Here is a 20239-nt window from a genome sequence, read left to right as displayed (position 1 = left end):
TGGCCTGGCCTGGAGGAAGTACTAGCTTGAAATTCAACAAAAATCTAGCATGGAACAGAAGCATTGCTCTAAGTCAGAGTAACTTGGTAGAAGTATTGCCATTGCTTCCTCTCAAATCCCTGCTAAAATTTCTTGATAACTTTGCATCTCCAGGAATTCTATCATCCACTAGTTTTTTAAGTATTATAAATTTTGCACTTCCTGTGTAAGGAAGAACATGCATGTTCAGGTGACATACTAGAATTTTTCTATTTTGAGTTTAAAACTCTGGTCTGTGGAGGTAAGCAATTATAAGAGTTGTTGTTACCAACTGAGATAGAATACAGCTAGAATTCGGATACATGATTGCAACTCCCCTGTACAAATATAGAGCAAGAGAGCGTTTTACTGTTTCAAGTCAAGTGGTAAAGAGAGCAAAAAAAGAGAAATACATAGCTGTCCTGCCTGAACTTATCACCATGGCAAATGACGAGTGGAACTGGTAATAAGCCCGTGCTTTCTGCTCTCAGCCGCATGTCCTGATCAGTAGGTCTTGTAGCCTCCCATCCCAAAAGAATCACTAGAAAAGGAGAGAAGGCAAAGATGAAGCAGAGGGCAAGTTAGGAGAAAAACACACATACATCTGCCCTGTTTAGCCTATTTGCCAAAGGAAAGGAGGCTTATAAATCAGTTGTACATGGTTCTGTGTTCCTCAGTGATACTTAAACCTTTTCATTAAGTATAGGAAAGCAGCGGGAGGTCTCAGCATTAGAACTTTTTAACAGTCTTGTAGAACTTTTTAACAGTCTTGTAAAGACTGGTGAGAGAAGTAACTATTTCTCCAATGCACCAATTTTCTTGTTAATAGAAGGCAAGTTAATCATGCAACCAGGAGAACAGCTTCTACTGTAGCTTGCTTGCATCGCAGATCACTGAGAATCCACCCAAAAGACAATACAAGAGAAACTGAGATCTACTCACTTCCCTGCTTATAGGAATGTTTATTTTATTGTGCTAAGTAGAAGAAATTATAATAATTCCTCAATCCATTAAACATCTGTTCACTGAAATGCATAAATAACATGAACCAAGCAAATTACAGAGCCTAGCTTTTTAGAAGACTATCACATTTATCTAGCAGGTGGATTTTTTTTTTAAAGAAAATAAGGTCAGAACTATAATTGGCTTTGGGACGGGCAAAGAGAATATCTGTTAGGAAAGCAGAATGTGAAAAGCTGAAATAAGTTAGAGTGACAACATAATATTTTGATTATTCAAATAGAAACATGAAAGTCTTTTCAGTCCTATTGGAGTAAGCTACATTACATTGAAATCCTAGCACTGGGAAAAGTTTGTGCCACATTTTAAAATTCTATGCAGACTACTCTAAGGACTCAGTAACTGTTCAGTCTAACTTCACAGTAAGGTCAAAATGAGAAGGGCTTCAAAAAGAGGAAGGGATGACCCAGTACAGTTTTTGTCATCAGGGAAGTTTGTGACAACTTCAGGACAAGACAGAGATGGCTGGACAAAAATGAAATCAAATCTCTCAACACAGTCTTGAATTGGGCTACATTCTTTTCACCTATCTATGCACTTCACACCATTGAGGCCTCTTTCCCAACCAGACAGAGTACCATTTTGATGTTGTAAAAACTGAATTCTAGTACTTTAAATTTCGACTGGATATATCATATTGACATATTGACTCTTTGGGGTTGCTTTTAAAATTTTTTCCCCCTGGATTTTGCAGAGGCAGAAATAATGTTTAATTCTGAAACCTTCTCTACGAAGTTTTATTAACTTAATGGTTGGACTCACTGTGCACATTTGCAAAATTATAATTGTAATCAATTTAAGTGGCTAATTATGTACTTTAGAAGTTTACACTAAACAGTCCTGTTACAGGGATAGCAGTTTCTGTTACTGCTATGTAAATCCTAACTATATTTTAAAGCTACTTCTTAGTACTTGGTATTTTGAAATGCTTTTTAAATTACATTATAAACAAGTTTCTATTAAAATAACACTATTAGTCATTAAAAATAGAAAATTCTAAAATGTATAAGGGTAACTGGACTTCTGTGACATGCATGGTGATCGAATTTTTTAATTGCAGATGACAGGATCATTTTCCATAGGACTTGCACCTTGTTCAGTGTGCCAGTATTCACCTAATGAGCTGCTAAGCAGCACTTTATCCATTCTTTCTGAATGCTGTCTCTTAATCCAGCAAAATCTATTCCTTCTCCCTTCTCATTATTTTTTCATCAAGTCTTATTGTGTGCTGACAAGTAAGTTTCCCTGGTTAGTTCCCATCCTCATATCTTACTTATCTTTTACCTACTCTTAAATTTATTCCCTTCCATAGAAGCTGAGGCCTAGCTGTTTTTTTTGTTCAGCCTATCCTAGCCGTCACTTCACGAGATGTTTTCCTGAGCATTCTTCTCTTTTCTGTAAGCTTTTTTCCTTCTATCCTCATGTCACATGATCTTTTCTTCCATTTGTACTGGAAGCCAATGGGAGACCTGTTTCCCAGGTTCTTCCTGTGACTTCCTACAGGTTATAGAGAAAGAAGTATAAACAGTCAGTACAAAGGCACAGATGTACATGCAATTGAGTCACACAAGGGAACCATAAAATTTACAGCCTGTTCAACCATGAACATTAGAAAAATTGCAAAAGTGCATGTGCAAACAAGTGTTAGCATAGGGGTGGATGCTGCACTTCTCTGTCACACTATCAAGCTGAACACTGGCAATCCTAGGGATTTTTTTCTGATTGTTTAATGTGGAAACCAGAAGGAATTATGCTCTTTTGCTCCACTCTAACATAACACAAAGGAAGCAAGGGAAGGGGGGGAGGGCAGTCACCAACAGTGGCTATTCTATTGTTTTCTCTCAAAAACTTGGCAAAGCAACAAGCTAGACACAGCTGAAATGTGCTGGCTAAAAACTTCTCAAAACTTTCATCTGAGACAGACACAAACCATCCCTAATACCATCATAGGGAAAGTTTGTCAAAGCCACAGATACCTGAAAAAAGGGTTGCATAAAAAAATAAAATATTACTAATCCCTGTACATGTACAACATTACCAGTACTGCCTACAATTCTGATTCACATGCTTTTATGCATACGATGCATGAATGACAAATTAATGGTATGCTCTAAATGCATATTTTGGTTTGGGGTTGTTATTTTGTGCTTGCTCAAGGAACACTTCCTTGATTTTGGTATTTTTAGAAGTACATCATTTGATTTCAAAACAGGTCTACAAAAATTGTCTCAGCTCAAATATGATCTCCCATACTGAGGAAATTAGGAGTCGGAGGGCTCTTTGTTCATTAGTTTGCATTTGAGATTTTTTTTGTTTTTTAAATCCGTTCATGGCTTATTTGCCATTTCAAGTCAGAAAGAAATCCCCTTACTAACAGACTTCCCTCCATTTATCATGATCAAAAACCAGTCATATTTCATTGTCTTGAGGAAGGTAACAGACTACAGGAAAGGATCTGGGCATCTTGGGGGACACGAAATTAAACACGAACCTAAATGTGCCCTTCCTGAAAAGGCGAGTGGTATCCCGGGTTGCACGAGGCAGATGGAGGGAGGGGATCCCTGCCCTCTGCTCAGCACTGCTGAGGCCACACCTGCAGGGCTGTGCTGAGTTCTGGGCTCCCCGGTTTGGAAGACATGAACACAGTGGAGAGAGGGCAACAGAGGGCCGCAAGGATGATGAAGGGACAAGAAACCATCTCTCCTAGGAGGAAAGACTGAGAGAGCTGGAACCGTTCAGCCTTGGGAGAAGAGGCAGCTCGGCGGATCCCGTCCACCTGTACTAACACCTGCAGTGCCAAGAGGACGGGACTAGGCTCTTCCCAGTAGTTTTAGTCCTTCTTCCCCCAGGGCTTAGCGGCCACAGAAGCAACGCTCCTCCTGTGTACCACCGCCGCTCCCAGCCTGAGCCACAGCACTCTGACACGGTCCTACCCTCCATTCGCGCAGCGGAGTATTTTAAGCTTTTTCAAGCTCCGCTTTACCCGAGAGGCACGGGAGCGGGTGGGCGGGGGGGTTTGAGGCCTCCCGGAGAGGACGCGGGGTCGGCCCCGGAAGGAGGGGGGGTGACGTGCCGCCGCCGCGGGAGGCCATGGCGGGGGCTCTGCCCGCGGCGCCGCGGGGATTCCTCGGGGCGGGGCGTCCTCCGGCTGCCACAGACGCGCCGCTGCTGGCCCCGCCCCTATATAAGGGGCGGCCTCAGCGCGGCCCTGACCGCGGCCATCGCGTCTCCCGTACCGACCTGCGTTCGGGAACCATGGCAGGTCAGTGTGCGCTCGCCCGGCTCGCGCCGCTCTTCGCGAGGGCCGCGCTCGCGGAGCCGCCACGCGGCAGCGGGATCTCCGCGGCGGGATCGCCGCGGCCGCCCCTATTTTTAGGCAGCCGTCCTGGCGGCGAGCTGGCTTCGGCTGGTGGGGGCAGGGGCTGCTCGCGGGGGCTTCAGAGCCGTCCCGCCGGGCACCGCTGTGCGGTTTGAGAGGACGCGTACGGTGCCGGCTCTTTCCGCCCCTCTCTCGATGCTCTGCCCCAGGCTCCGTCCCCTAACGGGAGAGATGTCGCCCGCGTGGCGGGGAGCAGGATGGGCCGGAGAGGCCACTGTAGGGGTACAGCGGCTCACAGGGGAAAACCCAGCCCTCTCCTGAAACGCCGAGAGAGCTTGTGATTTCTGTGATTTTGATACTTTGCAGTGAGTAGGTCCTTACGGCTTTCCACGTACGTGTTACTTCTTTCTTCCGTTTTTTTGTTTTTGTTGTTGTTTGGGGTTTTTTGTTTGTTTGTTTGTTTTGTTTGGGGTTTTTTGGGGGGTTTTTCCTTTTTTCCCCGATTTTCACCTAAAGTTGTCAGCAAAGTCGGTTTCATTTTCAGGTCTGGAAGCCTGCAGGAAGTCTGCCCTCCGATGCATGTCTTGATAAGATGCTCCTGTCTCTCTAGGAATCCTGTACTCAAAAAACAAATGAGATATACTAGCACCTAACTCAGAGAATAGGAGAAAAGGCAAGCACCTGTGAACTCTGGCTATGCCTAGGACAAATCTTCCAGGAGAGTTTTTTAAATGATCTGGGGCAAGCACTCCAGTAACCTCTGCAAGCCATCAAATGAAAGATTGCTTTTAGCTCAGACTTCCAGGATGCTAGTGGGTGTGTAAGGGCTAACACAAAAACTCTTGCAGAGATATTATAGCCTATGAACTGGGCAGCCAGAGAGTTCTCTGAAGTAGCATGGTTTTATCTGGGTGAGTCAATTAGGAAGCTGGGCAACTGCCTCTCATTCTGTGTGGTTTTGAGGACATACTCTCACCGAGAGTTCATTATGTTTCAGGCCTAGCAGTGGCTGCTGTGTAAACACAAGATTCTGCGAAGAAAGTGTTTACAGAAAAGGGGAAAAGGATGAGAAGGGAGACCCACACAGCTGAAATACTTGATGTTTTGGTAGAATGGACTAGTCTTTTGCAGATATAACTTCCATAGTAAGCACCAACTGGTCTTGCCCAAATTGTAGCATGAGCTCGTGTACTTAGAAATTATATGGAATAGAACACTTAGGTACGATATATAGATGATATTGAACACAGGGTGATATAGAGTAGATAGAATAGAAACTTTAGATATAGAATAAAACATAGTTTATTCGAAACTTTGGAAAGTTATGCTGACTTAGATGGTCTCCAGGTTGGCAATATTAACCTCCTGTCAAGCAGTTGTAAAGTTTCCTCCTAGAGTTGGGACGCAGTAGGGTTCTGCATCATTAAATTGACTTTATTTCCCTAAAGACCTTCGTGTGTGTGTGTGTGTGTGTGAATATTCAGTTTCAAGAAGATGAGACAGAGTAGAAGTGTACCTGCTAACAGGTCAATGAAGAAAAGATCTGTCTTTCAGTGGCAGGGTCACTTTAAGAATTAGTGCTACACTGCTAGGGGAAAAATACCCAAACAACATTCAGATGAATATTGGGCACAATCCCACTTTGTCTACACTGGATTTTTAGTGAGCTGTCTGAGAGCAGCGTGTCAAACTTCCATGTATTGAATGGTAGCATGCAAATTACCTAGTGAAAAACCCTGTCCTATTAGGAGGCTGTTTATACAACTTAAAATATTACACTCTTGCCCTTTAAAGAAACATAAAGTTGTTCTGCAGATTTGCTGAATATGAACTAGTACAAATAGGCAGCTAAAAGTGAATTGAAACAAAATATCTTTATTCCTGGCATTATAGAAGCTTTTTTTATCTTTGTGATTGACCACTATAATCTAAATCCCTTGGGACTAGTTGGTTTTGCTGCTAAGCAAAATAGAAGGTTTTGTAGCTGGTCTATAGATCTTGCAGACCAGGTTTGCAGAGCTTATAGGCAATTATAGTACATGATTGTCTGTCGTCAACTGTTAAGGGAGTATTAAGTTAAAAAGATATTGATGATGACTGCCTCGTGAGTTTAGGCGTTGTGCCAAACAACAATTTTTCTGAAAGGAGTCAGTATTTTAATCTTGCTACTAGGCTTGATAGTAAGCCTTTAAATGCCCAGAATTCTCACTCTGATCTAACCTAGTTAACAGCTTTTGTAATGGAAAGAAATCAAAGTTGATAGAATAAATTTGACTCTTGAAATTCTTATGAAGAAACTGTTTTGTTGATAGAGTGAAAATGGATTGGTAGGAAAGACCATGCTTTGTAAAGCGATATAACTTTGAAAGGAGGTCTACATTAAAATAGCTAACAGTGAACTGAAGAGCTTTTATAAGTTACTTGTTTGCTTTTATGAGTCCCCCTCTGGCAGTTTAAAACAACATGAAAGAAGGAAAAGCTTGTATAATATGGCTTCAATAAGTACTATAGGGTAAAACAGTCTGTCTTAATCTATATTTAAGATACAGCTGGAGCAGGAGATTATAGTATCTCTTTTTGCTCAAAGAGTAAAAATTGTTCCTGCAAGTTCTAAATTGCTTTTTGTATTACTAGTTACTTCCCGTTTAAATCTTGCATTCTTGTGACAGAGCTGCAATCATGGGTTGCAGAACAACTCATCTGCAAAATCCTGAGCTAGCAAAACTTAAATCTGTTGTCTAAGATATAATCCAATGCTTACTTTCATTTAAAAATGAATTGCAAGTTTTACGCTGCTTTAGCTTCAGGGTTGAGAGTTGAACCTAGAGAAACTCTACATCCACTAACTTTAGGCCAAAAGCAAGCCCACAGACTCCAAACACTTTTTGTATAATAGCATATTAGTGGCCTAAGTAGAGCTCTTTAGAATTTTCGATTGTGTCTACTTTTGGCACGACTTATTTAACCTGTGGGCAAATTTGAACTGGTGCTCTCTTGAAACAGTCTTGATTTTTGTGGGTCATTTTACTGCATTTTGCCATGTGTCAAGTTACCAATAGCAAATATAGCTATGCAAACAATCTGCTTCATTGAGTCCCTGTACACAGAATTAAAGGGCACATCTTAGAGGCCTCACTGCAAGATTACCTAACAATACTAGGTTTCTAATGTATCTGTCTCAGAATAAAGTAGTGGATTGTGCTAACTTGACCACGTTCATTTCTTCCAGACCAGTCTTTTGTGACTCTAGCCACAAATGACTCCTATGTGAAAGGAGCGCTGGTACTTGGTTCATCCTTGCAACAGTATAGAACAACGAGGAAGCTGACTGCACTCATAACTCCTCAGGTATCAGATCTTATGAGGTAAGGTCACTTAAATGCTTCAGACTGCAACAGTTCCTGCTCATGTGCAGGTTGAAAAATGGAAGTTAACTTTCTTAATAGTAACCTTTCAAAGCTCTGGAAGCTAAACAGCTAATTTCAGCAGAACTCAACTTACCTGGAGTTCTATAAGTTCTTCAAACATGAAACTGTTTATGTTTTGGTGTGTTTTTTTTTTTCTTCCCTACGATGAGTTGAACAAATAGTCTGCAGTTAGAGCTCTAAACCATGACTTGATACTGATATTTCTGCTGGATCTTTGCTCTTTTGTAGTCCTGCTTAGAATTGTCCAACAATGTAATATTGCCCATACATTTGTTAGTGCTATGTGTATGCATGTGGAGGTGGGGGCAGGAAATTAGTGTTTGTTTGTTTTGCAGAAATATTCCCAATTGACATAATATAACACAAGCTCTATTGAAATCTAGCAGACACTTCAAATTTTATCATGGGAGAAGCGAGCAGAACTGAGGTAGCACCAAGTATGTCAAATCAGCAGCTGAACAGAGGCATCTAACAAGGTCACCACAGTACATCAAATGAAAGTAAGAGGCAACTGCTTCCTACAGCCTCCTTAGAATAGTCTCACTATGGAGTGGACTGGATTCTTTCCACATGTAAGAGGGTAAAAAAAAAACCAACAAAACAGTTGATAGCTATGGGAACTACAGATAATAAGTCAAGATTCTCTACATGGGAAGTAATTCTGAAAAGAGTTATCAGTGTGTAGACACGATAGAGATGTGACTCAATATAAAAATGCAGTGACTTTCCCTGGAGTCTCCTGGCAGCTAAACGGTTGTATTGCTTTTAAAATGTTGCATATAGGAACATCCATTTCAGCCTACTAGGTGAGTGTGCTCTTCTAAGATGAACCTTAAATGTGCCCATGTGCTAGTGAAAGCCACCTAGTACTGTGCCCTTAGACCGATGATACTTATGTACCTAATGGTGTAATTGGAACTTGCATTTCTCACCCTGTCTCCACTAACAAAGTATGCCTGAAGTTCAGAAGCACTGACCCACCAACTGTCAGTATAAAGACTGGCTTGCAAGGCAGAGTTCCAAAACTCATTTAAAAGCTCTGTGGGGCTTATATTGTACTGGCGATTGCTGAGCATTCAAGATATGCTGAAGAACAGTAAGACTTTACTGATGTTTCCTGTTTTAAGCAGCACGAACACCTTAATCTCTTGAACTAATGGTAATTCTCTATTGATGGTAAAGCAAAGGTTGGATATCTGCCACAAAATTTCACTACGCTGCCTGAAAGTTTGTCACTCCAGTGAATATGATACTGGTTCAAAACATTTTGTACCTACAGCCATAACTAGTTAGTCTTGAAAAGACTTCATGGGATAAAGAAAGTTTTAGTAACTAGGTCTATGCAGATGTCTCAAATGTCACAAATCCAGAACAGTGTAAATATTGCATAAAATTGTGTCTCAGCTGTTTTGGATTCGACTACTGTCCTGCTCAAGCTAGTCTAATGGCTTCCCATTTCTTAATTGTCTGCTCAGAGTAGGCTTTTAAGTTGCTAGATATTAGAGTCTGGATGAAAAAAAACCTTAGTGTATGATTTACTGAACTAGATAGCAATGCCCACTAAAACTCTGTGGAAGAAAAAAAAAAACCCAAAAGACTTCTTTGTTCCCCAAAATGTGCACATTACAAACTTTATGGCAGACAGGTGTACTTGTGTGTTCCAAAATATGCAGTCAACTCTTACTACTTTTCAACAAGAAATGTTGAATAACAGGTTTCCTGTTATTCCACTTCTCTTTACGGAATCTGTCACGTGGTCTGCTGTTGGAGTAACACTAGAACTAAATCTTGCCAATTGACTCTTCCCCAGGAGAGTGCTGGAAAAAGTCTTTGATGAAGTCATATTGGTAAATGTCTTGGATAGTGGGGATTCAGCACACTTGGCATTAATGAAAAGACCTGAGTTGGGCGTCACACTAACAAAGCTTCACTGCTGGGAACTGACACAGTTTTCAAAATGTGTTTTCATGGATGCAGACACAATGGTAAGTGGCTGTGTCTCATGGTACTTCTCAAAGCCTCGTATCAGGGTTGTTGGATTTTTTTCTGTGTTTGTTTTTTTTTTTTAAGAGTAGGGATAATAGATGGACTAGTAACAGTAAGAATGTGTGTGCCTTTTAAACTAAATTAACTGTTGTGAAGTCTGTGGGGACTATTTATGTCAAGTATTGTCTTCTGTAACATGAACACTGATAAAAGAACTTTCTTTCATGAATTAGTGTATTTGCCAAAATCCATGAAAAACATGATACAATTCCTCACCTAAAAGCATTTTTTTGAACTTCTTTACAATTAGGTTTTGTCAAATATAGATGAGCTTTTTGAGAGAGAAGAGCTATCTGCAGCACCAGATCCAGGCTGGCCCGACTGTTTTAATTCAGGAGTTTTTGTTTACCGACCTTCCATTGAAACATACAGTCAGCTGTTACAGTTTGCCACAGAGAAAGGTAGCTTTGATGGTATGTATTAATTTGTATTTCAGTGTAAGTTAGACCAAAATGTAACAGTAATTACTATTGTCCAGTCTAACAGTATTTGGGATGGCTCAGTAACCGCATACATCTCATGGGGACTCTGTATGATAGAATTCTCAATGTAACCATGCAAAAATTGTATCCTTCTCAGAAATAGAGGCTATCATTACAATATGTGGTAAAATTACTTTTTTCAGGCTTAATGAAATAAAAACTGAGTTTGGCCTCCAGACTAACAGGTGTAGAATCATATAATAAGAAATGAAACTCCAGTAATATGCTTCAGACATTCCTAACATTCAAGGCTTGGATGTTCTATAGTAACTCAAGCTGCTATAGAAAAAATAGTACTGGTCAACTTGAGCACAGCTTCAGAGAATCAAACATTTGAAGATAGAGAAATCTCTTTGTATGCTATGTGATGGCTTCCTGTCATTATAGGGTAGTGACTGTCTCTTACCCAGTATCAAGTGCATGTAGTAGCCTTGGCTGCTTCCTACCATAGGTTACTTGGGTTCCGCCACTGTACCAGGTTTCAGCTTGAGAAACCAAGTTGTGTCGTCCTGTAAGTCTTCTTAATCTGTTACTGTTGCAGGAAAAGCTTATGTCCCTTGGAGACAGCTGTAGTTAAAAGCTTCTGAGTATCACTGTCTCCTGTCACTTAATTTCATTATGTAACTACTGTGGTAGGAAACAAAGTCTAACTGAAAAAAAAATATAGAAAATGATGTAAATAAGACCATAAAATGAAACTCTCAGATAAAAGGTAATGTTGACTTACCTCTCAGTACTTTGTGAAAAGTAAAATATTCAGATGTCACTCCTAGTCTGCAGAATAATCCTTCTTACTGTAGGGATTCTTGTAAAGAACATTGAGCAGTTGCATGCTCAATGCTACCTAATGAAAATGAATACTGCCATGTAATAAAGGTCAAAGGTACAAACTGATCACCAGCTATAGCAAAATCTGTAGCATAATTCTGAATTGTTGCATTAAAACAAACAAAACTCCCAAAACCAACCAAAGACCCTGTCCTACCCCCCCCCCCCCCAAAAAAAAACCAACCCAAATCCCCCCAAAAGCAACCAATCAAAAAACCCCCAAATGAATAGAACCATTTTTACAATATGCTTTCTGGCATGAATGCTAAAGCCATGCAATGGTGAAACTTCCTCTGTCCTAGACGCAAAGCAATTGTTGCAGCACTTAACAGCAAAAACAGTGGGCTAATTGTTTTCTTATCAAATTTCTGGAACTGTAATTTGTACTTCAGCTTCAAAACCTTAGTTTTTATTAAATGGTAGCACTGGTCTGAGTAATGATGCCATGGAGACCTAGACCATCTGTATAAGCTACTGCTGAGCTCAGGAACTTGGTAGGGAGAAAGGGAATTGAAAAATAAATTGACCTAGAGAGTAATAAAAGGGCCTAGGAAACTTAGTAAGAAAAACCTATGAAGGGTCACTGCTTTTAATGGGACACAGGGATGCAAACTTAACAACCTACCAAACTATGTGTAGTTGAAGTCAAGCTGCAAGTGCCTTGTCTGCAGTAGGAGTAACTAGGGCATAGAAGACCTTCCAGAATATTTCTTGTATGTAACAGCAGACAGCTGCGTCCATTACTGTTGTCCAGAAATGGAAGAATGATGGCTACATATGTAGACATCTACTCTGTCTGTCTAAACTTCACGTTTGTAGATAATAAAGATGCAACTACTCTAGATACAATCTAAAAGTAGTGGATAGGAAAGAAAAATTTGGTTTTAGAAGAAATCTGGTAGTACTGCTACCTTAAGAATGTTGCTATTGCTTAGACAATCCTCTTGCTCTTTAGCCTGGGATCCAAAATAGTCTTGCTGTATTGTACCTCGATATGTATTTGTAAATATGTAGTTAATATTAAGTACTGCCTGATTTTTCACCTTATGTGTGAGATCCTGTTTATATAACAATACTCCTGTTGAAGTCTGAATTAGGACAGCTAGATACTGCTTTCATTGTCTGCTTTGGCACAAATGCATGCAATCTGAAAAAAGGCCAAGGACGTAAACCAATCTGAGCAAGAGAAAGTCCTGCAGAGTAAGTTAAATACATGGTTGCTGCCCCTTCGGTTCTCTTATGATGGATACCAGTTTTTCAAAAGTGCTTTCCTTCCTTTACGGATTGAGAGGCAAGTCAGAGGTTTGAAATTGCTGGACTGAGTCTCTGGCTGTTTCTCATTCTGCAATCTGCATGTATGCTGACAGCTGTAACAGGATACCTAGAATTTATATTTGTCAGTGTACTGTCCGTACATCTAAGTTTATGCCCAGCGTCTAGATACTTCAGCTGCAAAAAGCAAATTCTGCTCAAATGGCACTGATGGTATAAACCTTAATACTGCCCTAAATTGAATCATAGGCCAATAAAAACCTTTTCCTGAGTCAGCAGAGACTGAGTCCTTAAGAAAATGAAAGATTAAAATGAAACATTGTCGGCTAACTAAGCTATCTATTTACCTACCCCTTAGTAATACTACTTGTGCATGCAGTGATAGGTGAAAGAATACAGCAAGTGAAAGTCAGAGGACTCTCTTCAATCTCCTTGATAAGAGGGATTATTACCATTTAAAGACTAATCGTATTCATTGTGATAAAGAATGAATGGATGTAGATAAATAGGTTTTTACTTCTCAGTTGCTGCTTATAAACTAGTCTACTCTGGCCTGAAGACTATATTTATTTTTTAGCTAATCTACTACTGAGATACCAAACAACTTCAGATTCACTTAACTTTGTAACAACCTCTACTTGCAAACTAAGACATGACCCTTCTGAACACAGATTGTTATCCTCATTTAGTGGTTAGTCAGGAGCTTTTTAGTACAGAATTAGGAACACCTGTTATCTGTTAAGGAATTTGATGGAGTTTTACTATAATTGTCAACAAGACTACATGTGCTTTTCTTATCAGATCAGTGTGGAGGTAGATGCATCTGGCACTGCAGGTCTAACAGGCCACTGATACCCTAACTCTGTCAGGGAGATGATGTTGGTCATGCATCTGTAAGCATAAGTAATAAAACTTATTGCTGCCATTTGATCTTCTGAGCTACAGCTGAGCAGTGCTCAGTTGTACTGTTTTATTGTGGGGTGTTATTGCTGTGTTATACCAATTGAACTTAAGCTATAAAAGAAACTGAATGGCAGAGTTTGTGAGCAGCTTCCTATCTTTAACAAAAGTAACCCCAAAATTTGCTATTTCATTCTCTGCATTTTTGGAATATTCAAAGGCTGCAAGGTTTACAGGGTTGTTCACAAATAGAACTGTAGTGCTCTGTGCCAGACTTCAACAGGACACGATAACTGCATTACCAACTCCTGCTTAGTAAAGTGACTGAAAAAGATCTTCAAATAGCTGTCTGATGGTCGTGGCCTATTAATGCTTTCTCTTTTAGGTGCAGATCAGGGGTTATTAAACACCTTCTTCAGCAGCTGGGCAACGACAGACATGAGCAAACATCTACCGTTTATTTATAATTTGAGCAGCACTTCTGTATATTCCTACCTTCCAGCATTTAAAGCGTAAGTTGAAACTTCAAGAACGCCTGCAGAGCTTACATAAACTAATTTCTTGTAACAGAATGAACAGGCATGATGTGAGCTTATGCAGGTTTTTTAGAAGTAGACTGTTTCTCCCACTCAAAATATTGTAATTTCTTCTCTTGAAAAAAAAAAGTTGAATTGATGAAAATCAAATTCAGCTGTATCTGCAGCTTAAACCACTCATCCCTGGTGATAACATGGAAGTTGAGTAAACACATTTGACAGGTCACTTGCAAAAGGAAAAAACACTCCTCCAGGAGAGGATACAGTCTAGACAAGTTCGAACCAATGGCAGTAGGCTCTTTAATCAACTTGAGCTGACTTTCAGCATGTCACTGTGGTTTCCTTCCCACTTAGATAACTTGCCCTTTCTTCACTCCAGTTACTTAGGGTATTTAACAACCAGTAGTTACAGTTTCATCTAATCAACCTATACCATTAAAATAAGTGTGGTGAACAAAGATTTGTATCAAGCTAGAATTCTCTCCTAACAGTCTTTCTAGACCTCTCTCAGTTCCTTAAGTAACAGTGAGATTGAACAAAGAATACAGCCAACCACATATCATTGCATATTTCCTCTGTGACAAAGCCTGTATCCTCCCTAGCTAGCAGTGTTAGTGTGGCATGCGAGTAAACTGTATGTCAGAGGCGGGGTTGCTCAAAGTGTTACAGCAATCCAGGAGAAAGGGGGCGGGGTGAGGGGGGAAAGAAGGGAAACTGAAGTGTTACACAGAAACTCTTTATCTATTATGAGCTACAGAAGTTGGAGGCAAGGAAGAGGGAAAGTGCCAAGTGCATAAAAACAATCTGATCTCTGAATGACATCAGGTTACTAGTGTCTAAAGCAGCAGCTGGCATAAGCAGGCCTTGCTGGCTCAAGGTCAAACTATGTCTTGTGATCAGAATACTATTTGGAATCTTGTCATGCTAAAAGTGGAACACTTATTTAAAGAAATATATGCAAGCCTCAGAATGACTAAGTAGCTGGATAGCATTTGATAAACTAACATCTATTGTAAAGTATGCCCTCTTTCCATGGCTGGCTGTTAGTCACATGACCTTAATTTTACAAATTACTTAGTTGACACAGAACACTAATTGGAGCTGGGAGTTCTTGACAAAAATTACCTTCAACTGATTGAATCAGTTGCTTAACTGAATTCATCAGACCTTCAAAAATAGAATGCTGGAAGTGCAGCCCTTGTAAGCAACACTCCCTGCTCAATAGGTGGAACAAGTTCCCTTGGTTAGATCAGCAGCTACACTCTTGATGATCAACAGTTAGAATATAGTGAAATTTAAACCTACTGACAGTAATAGCTAAGTTTTTTGCAGCTTTGTACAGTGAGACTAGATTTCACAGCAGTCTCAGTAATCCTTTTTCCAAAGGAAAATGCCAATTCATGACAAATGCTCTCTGACTTCAAAACATTGATGAAGGACTTTTCTGGGAGATGTGGAAAGACAGATTAGTTGCTGAGGCCAGTGTGGACATAAAGCTTCCTAACAGTTGAGCTTAAATGCCCAAATAAAGTATTGCAGGTCCAGAAAGTATCTAGAAAGCAGATGCTGAAAACATTGTAGAAGCTTGGCATCTGTTCTGACTGTAAGTAGACAGGATACCAAGAGTATACTTCTCTATTTGCAACAAATGTCATGATACTTCTTATGCATTCTATTCTCTAGCTTAACTTCCCTTGATTTTTGAACAATAAGTTTCCTTAGAACAGCAGCAGCCCAAGATGAAGAAAACTCAGGTTTAGTACTGACAGCTAATAAAACTAAGGTAGTCCCCTTACACTAAATCTTGACTTTTGGGGTTTAAAGTTAAAGCCCAGTAACTGACCTCTTGAAGACACTTTTTTTCATGCAGTTAAAGCAAATACTTGGCCTTTCATGCACACACAAGTCTTCATTCTGCAGTAAGTTCAGTTGTATTGAAAACATTGAAATATAGTCAAGGACCTTAAAATAATATGAAACCTACAACCCCATCCAAATGCATACTTGGTTTGAATAATCTATGGCTTTTGAAACACACCCGTATTGTCTTCATACACAAAACTCTTTAACACCCGAGTCCTGGTCAAAATGACCAGCATCTGCTTAATAAAACATACGCCAAGCTACTTGATGTTACTCTCCATTTCAGTCATATTATGTTGACAAGAAAGCCTAATGTGATACAAACTGAACTAGGTGAGATAGTCACTGTTAGCAGACGGACTAGTATTGCTTGTTCACAAAATTGAATCAAGCTAAAACCCAGCTCTGGAACTGTAGGAGAATGACATGAATGTTGTCTCTTTCAGTGTTTAGTTCTCTACTTGAGAAGAGGTGCATCTCATCTTTACTTTTAATACAGAAGAACATACTAACAGCTGGGAAAAAGCTAGAAGTCCATATTGAAAATAGTTTAAATGGTTTCAAAAAGAAACAAAAACAACCCACTACCAAACTCACGCATGGTTGCCCTAAGGTTGTTTAGGAAGTAAGGGTTGTCTAAGCAAGACCCTGCTGCACCAAGATCAGGAGTGTTCTGAAATGCCTTGGTTATACAAAGTTGCTATTTTTCAAGGACATGGTCTCCTTGCAGCAGAGCCATCCAATGATACATTTCTACAGGGCTATAAACTGAAAGGGTAACTCTTAACACTGACTGTTCTCTACATAATACTTGTAATGCTTAACTCTCTGGCTTGCTGACTTTGGAGTAGAATCTTTTTCACTTTTAAAACCAGTTCCGATTGCAACGGCTGCTTGAGACTGCTCTCCCCTGAGCTATGGACATGACCCTAAAGACTTGAGTTGTCTGTAAGTATTTAAATAGCCCAGACCACTAGGTTTTGGCTGTATTCTGACTAGTGCAATGTAGAATTCAGCTTGCATTTTTTCCATTGTTTCACAATGCTTTCAGTCCCAATAGGCCTTGGCAGTTTGACCATTTAGCATTTAGCCACCTAAATATTCATATTTCTGTTTTCTGGACAAATACAGAAATAACAGGTTAAAAAAAGTTATGTCTGACTGTCTAAACTTGTTTTCTAGACACATGTACAAACTGACTTCTAAAATTTTTCTGCCCAACAGGTTTGGTGCAAATACTAAGGTAGTGCATTTCCTGGGAAGCACAAAGCCGTGGAACTATACATATGACTCCAGAACAAAAAGCATAAAGGGCAACATGGATGACCCTAAAATAGTTCACCCAGAATTCCTCAACATGTGGTGGGATACCTACATAGCTGATGTTTTACCATTACTAGAACAGCATGGAATTGTTAAAGAAATTCCTACAGGGGTAAATATGGTACGTGCTCTAATAATCTTGTACATCCATACCTAAGTATGGATGACAGGTTATTTACCATTGCATCAATGTCCCTTCCCTCTGTCCATCTCAAAGCATGGGTGTGGTTTAGTTTGTGGGATGCAGGGTATTTTAGTTTTGTCTTTTTAAGCTTGGAATAAATAATACTATAAAAGAGAAGCATGCTAGACAGGTCTTGGACATGGCTGTATGCTTGCCTAAAACAAACTGTGTACATAGTTAATGTAGCACCAGGTCTTATACTGTAGTAACTTCTTTGATGTAGTAACTTCTTTAATTTATACAGAGAAGGGTCTAAGTCTTAATGTGTTGCAGCTAATAAGGTTCTCAAGCAGAAGAACCCCAGTTCAGCATGCAAATATGTACATACAGATCTTGCATGGTGAATCACATTGCCTAGGACAACCAAAATAATGCTTCTAACTCTAGTTCTCATTCACAGAGTTTAGCAGCCTGCATCTGACTGCGGACTTCTTAGTTTTAGCTTAGTACATGAGCCAGTTTAAGTTCTCAGCCTTTTTAAGACCAAAGTTATTGACCTCTTCAGATGTGCTTCTCTTGGTAATCTTGCATCTTTCTAACAAACTATTTGCAGCTATCGGGCTTGGTCTATACTCTGGCTTTCTCTTGTGGCTTCTGTAGAGAGGTATGAAGAACTGAAATTTTACTTTTTTCTTTTTTTCCCCTTGCTAACATCTGTAACTCTGCTTTGTTATTTTGCTAGGAAAGCTGCACAATCCCTACCCATTGGCAATGCTTGCTATTGCGCATGATAACATCAACTTTGTTGTCCCATTCTATGGCCTATTGCTCGCTTTAGCTGCACAAAGTATTTCTATATTTTTACTCTACCTTTCCTTTTAGGCAGAAGTTACAGAGGCAGTGTCCCACGTATCAGTATCACCACTATTACCAACTGAATCTTCAGAAGAACGCAAGGAACGGTGGGAACAGGGCCAAGCTGACTATATGGGAGTGGATTCCTTTGACAACATCAAGAAGAAACTTGATACCTACCTTCAGTAGAAGTGCCTGTCTCAAACAGTGGTGATGCAAGGACTTGTTCCAGAACTAACAGCTAGAAAGGTATAGATGGTGGTCAGTTACACTTGCTAGTAGCTTGAGGAAAAACTTCTTGGCTGAAGGCCTCTGCAGTGCTACAGATGAAGACTGAGCAAAAGCTAGGAAGCAGAATCCTTGGGCCACCTATTACTGCCCAATTTCCAATTCTCCATACTAGATAAAGCCAGGTATTTTCAGCTTAAAATTTCTTCTGTTTTGATCAATTGGCTCAACATATTCTTTAAACTGGGTTTGTTACCTCACCTCATTAGTGATTAGCATTGATTCCTTTGCTTGCTGTTTTAGATGTAAAATCTAATTCATGGGATTGCTCATACACTGGAGTGGTAGCCATTCTGCTTTACCATAAATGTATTAATGACACTGGGATACATACATGTAACAGTAATAGCACTGCTTTGCTCTTCCAGTCACAATTGCACTGAAATTTTGACCAGGTTCTTACGCACAGTGCCTGCAGCATGGCAGAATGCGTTTTTCAGTTCTGTATACTATGGGACTAGTAAACTGAGTTTTATCTGTTCCTTGCAATGTTGCACTTGATACAAAAATAAAAAGTTGTCATGCATTTCTGTCTTCCCTAAACTCTTGAGCAATTAAAAAAAGGAGCTTTAAAGCAGTCTAACTAAAATATTCAACAGGTATAAATATCCCTTAAGCTTTGCTTATGTTACTCAAGCTCTCATTAGCAAATGTCCATCTTTTAGTTCATAATTATTTAGAAGTACTTAGTCATTTGCTAGGGAGTTGTTTAGGGCCAATCCCTGTATTAACTTGACATAAATATAGGACAAGGCACATGAGGAAGTACCTGCTGAAGGTGTTTACATTAGTAACTTGACGTTTGGGAAGAAGGCATCCTTCTTTCAAGTGACTAAAGAAACACCATCCCTAAAATGTAAGCCCTGTACACTGAACTTAGTCATAAAAACAACTGTGATACTACTTCGGCAAAGAAAGATTACATAGCTGCTTAAGTAACTGCACCTACCTTGGTAAGGAAAACTACTCTTTCCATGTATAAAGACAGTAAAGGAAGTGCTTTTTTTGCCACACTCAGGCTACATGTACTCCAAGATACATGGAAAAACAGTAAAAATAAAGCATGCTGATGACAGATTGCCTGTCATCTGTACTAAGGTTTTCTATCCTTTAGTCAAAAGTCTAAACAGAGCAAAATTAGTGTTTTTTGACAGCTGTACCTTGCACAAATCCAGAAACACTAAGAAAATATTAACTCCTTATTTCCTAGCAAAGGAGGATTTTGGCTGGAATTTAGTGATGATGCTAAATCTTGAGCCTAGAGATAAAATAAACAATCACCAAGCTCTCACCATTTGCTGGTAAAGCAGAAGACATAATATGACTATAAGGGTTGGTCTATTTTAACTTGTTTTCACTACTCAATTCCTCTATGATTTAGTTGTCCACCATTTAGAAAAAATGCTAAAAGATGAGGTCCAAACCAACGTAGCTTGTAACTACTTAAAAGAACATAGTATCTGAACTGCAGGTTGTAACTAGCCCTTTCCTGTATGGGTTTTTCTTTTGCTGTGTTTTTTTGTTTGTTTGTTTTGTTTTGTTTGTTATTTTAACATAGAAATTTGAAGTTGTGTGAAAGCAGGAGGGATTACTAGTTACAGTCTGTAATGACAAAAGTATACTTTATCAAACAAATATTGGAGAGTTCTGCATACTCAAAGACTACTCTATGGAAAATAGTAACATACTCTTTTAAAAGTCTACATTGTCCTCCCTTTGTCTGTATTCATACTGGAGAGTAGGGACATTACTTCTTTTTAAGCTTAGTTGGAGAGAACCAAGAAAGTATAAAAGTATGATACTCATTACCTGCCTGAAAATTTGGTTTAGCATGTATGTTTCATTACATTAATACAATAAGATAAGGAGAGATGCTGAATAAGATGAAAACCAGCATGTTTTGTGTTAACAAATACAGTTAGTGAAGAAAGATAACC

General features: G+C 39.6%; 1 protein-coding gene across 2 annotated transcripts; it reads left to right on the top strand.

Moving 5' to 3' along the window:
- Positions 1–4217: 4217 nt before the first annotated feature.
- Positions 4218–18828, top strand: GYG1 (glycogenin 1). 2 transcript variants are annotated; one of them, XM_066556698.1, is made up of 8 exons: positions 4218–4300; positions 7587–7722; positions 9596–9770; positions 10082–10244; positions 13699–13825; positions 16937–17156; positions 17773–17823; positions 18042–18828. In XM_066556698.1, exons 1-8 carry the CDS (start codon positions 4294–4296, stop codon positions 18201–18203), a joined length of 1041 nt encoding a protein of 346 aa, XP_066412795.1. In that variant the 5' UTR covers positions 4218–4293; the 3' UTR covers positions 18204–18828. The 2 variants fall into 2 exon arrangements, with proteins under 2 accessions (XP_066412795.1, XP_066412796.1); XM_066556699.1 differs by lacking the exon at positions 17773–17823.
- Positions 18829–20239: the final 1411 nt, after the last annotated feature.

The sequence above is a fragment of the Molothrus aeneus genome, chromosome 10 (genome assembly GCF_037042795.1).
Source record: "Molothrus aeneus isolate 106 chromosome 10, BPBGC_Maene_1.0, whole genome shotgun sequence".
In the NCBI taxonomy this organism is placed as follows: Eukaryota; Metazoa; Chordata; class Aves; order Passeriformes; family Icteridae; genus Molothrus; species Molothrus aeneus.
The sequence above is the reverse complement of the archived record's forward strand: the minus strand, read 5'-3'. Positions and strand labels throughout refer to the sequence as shown.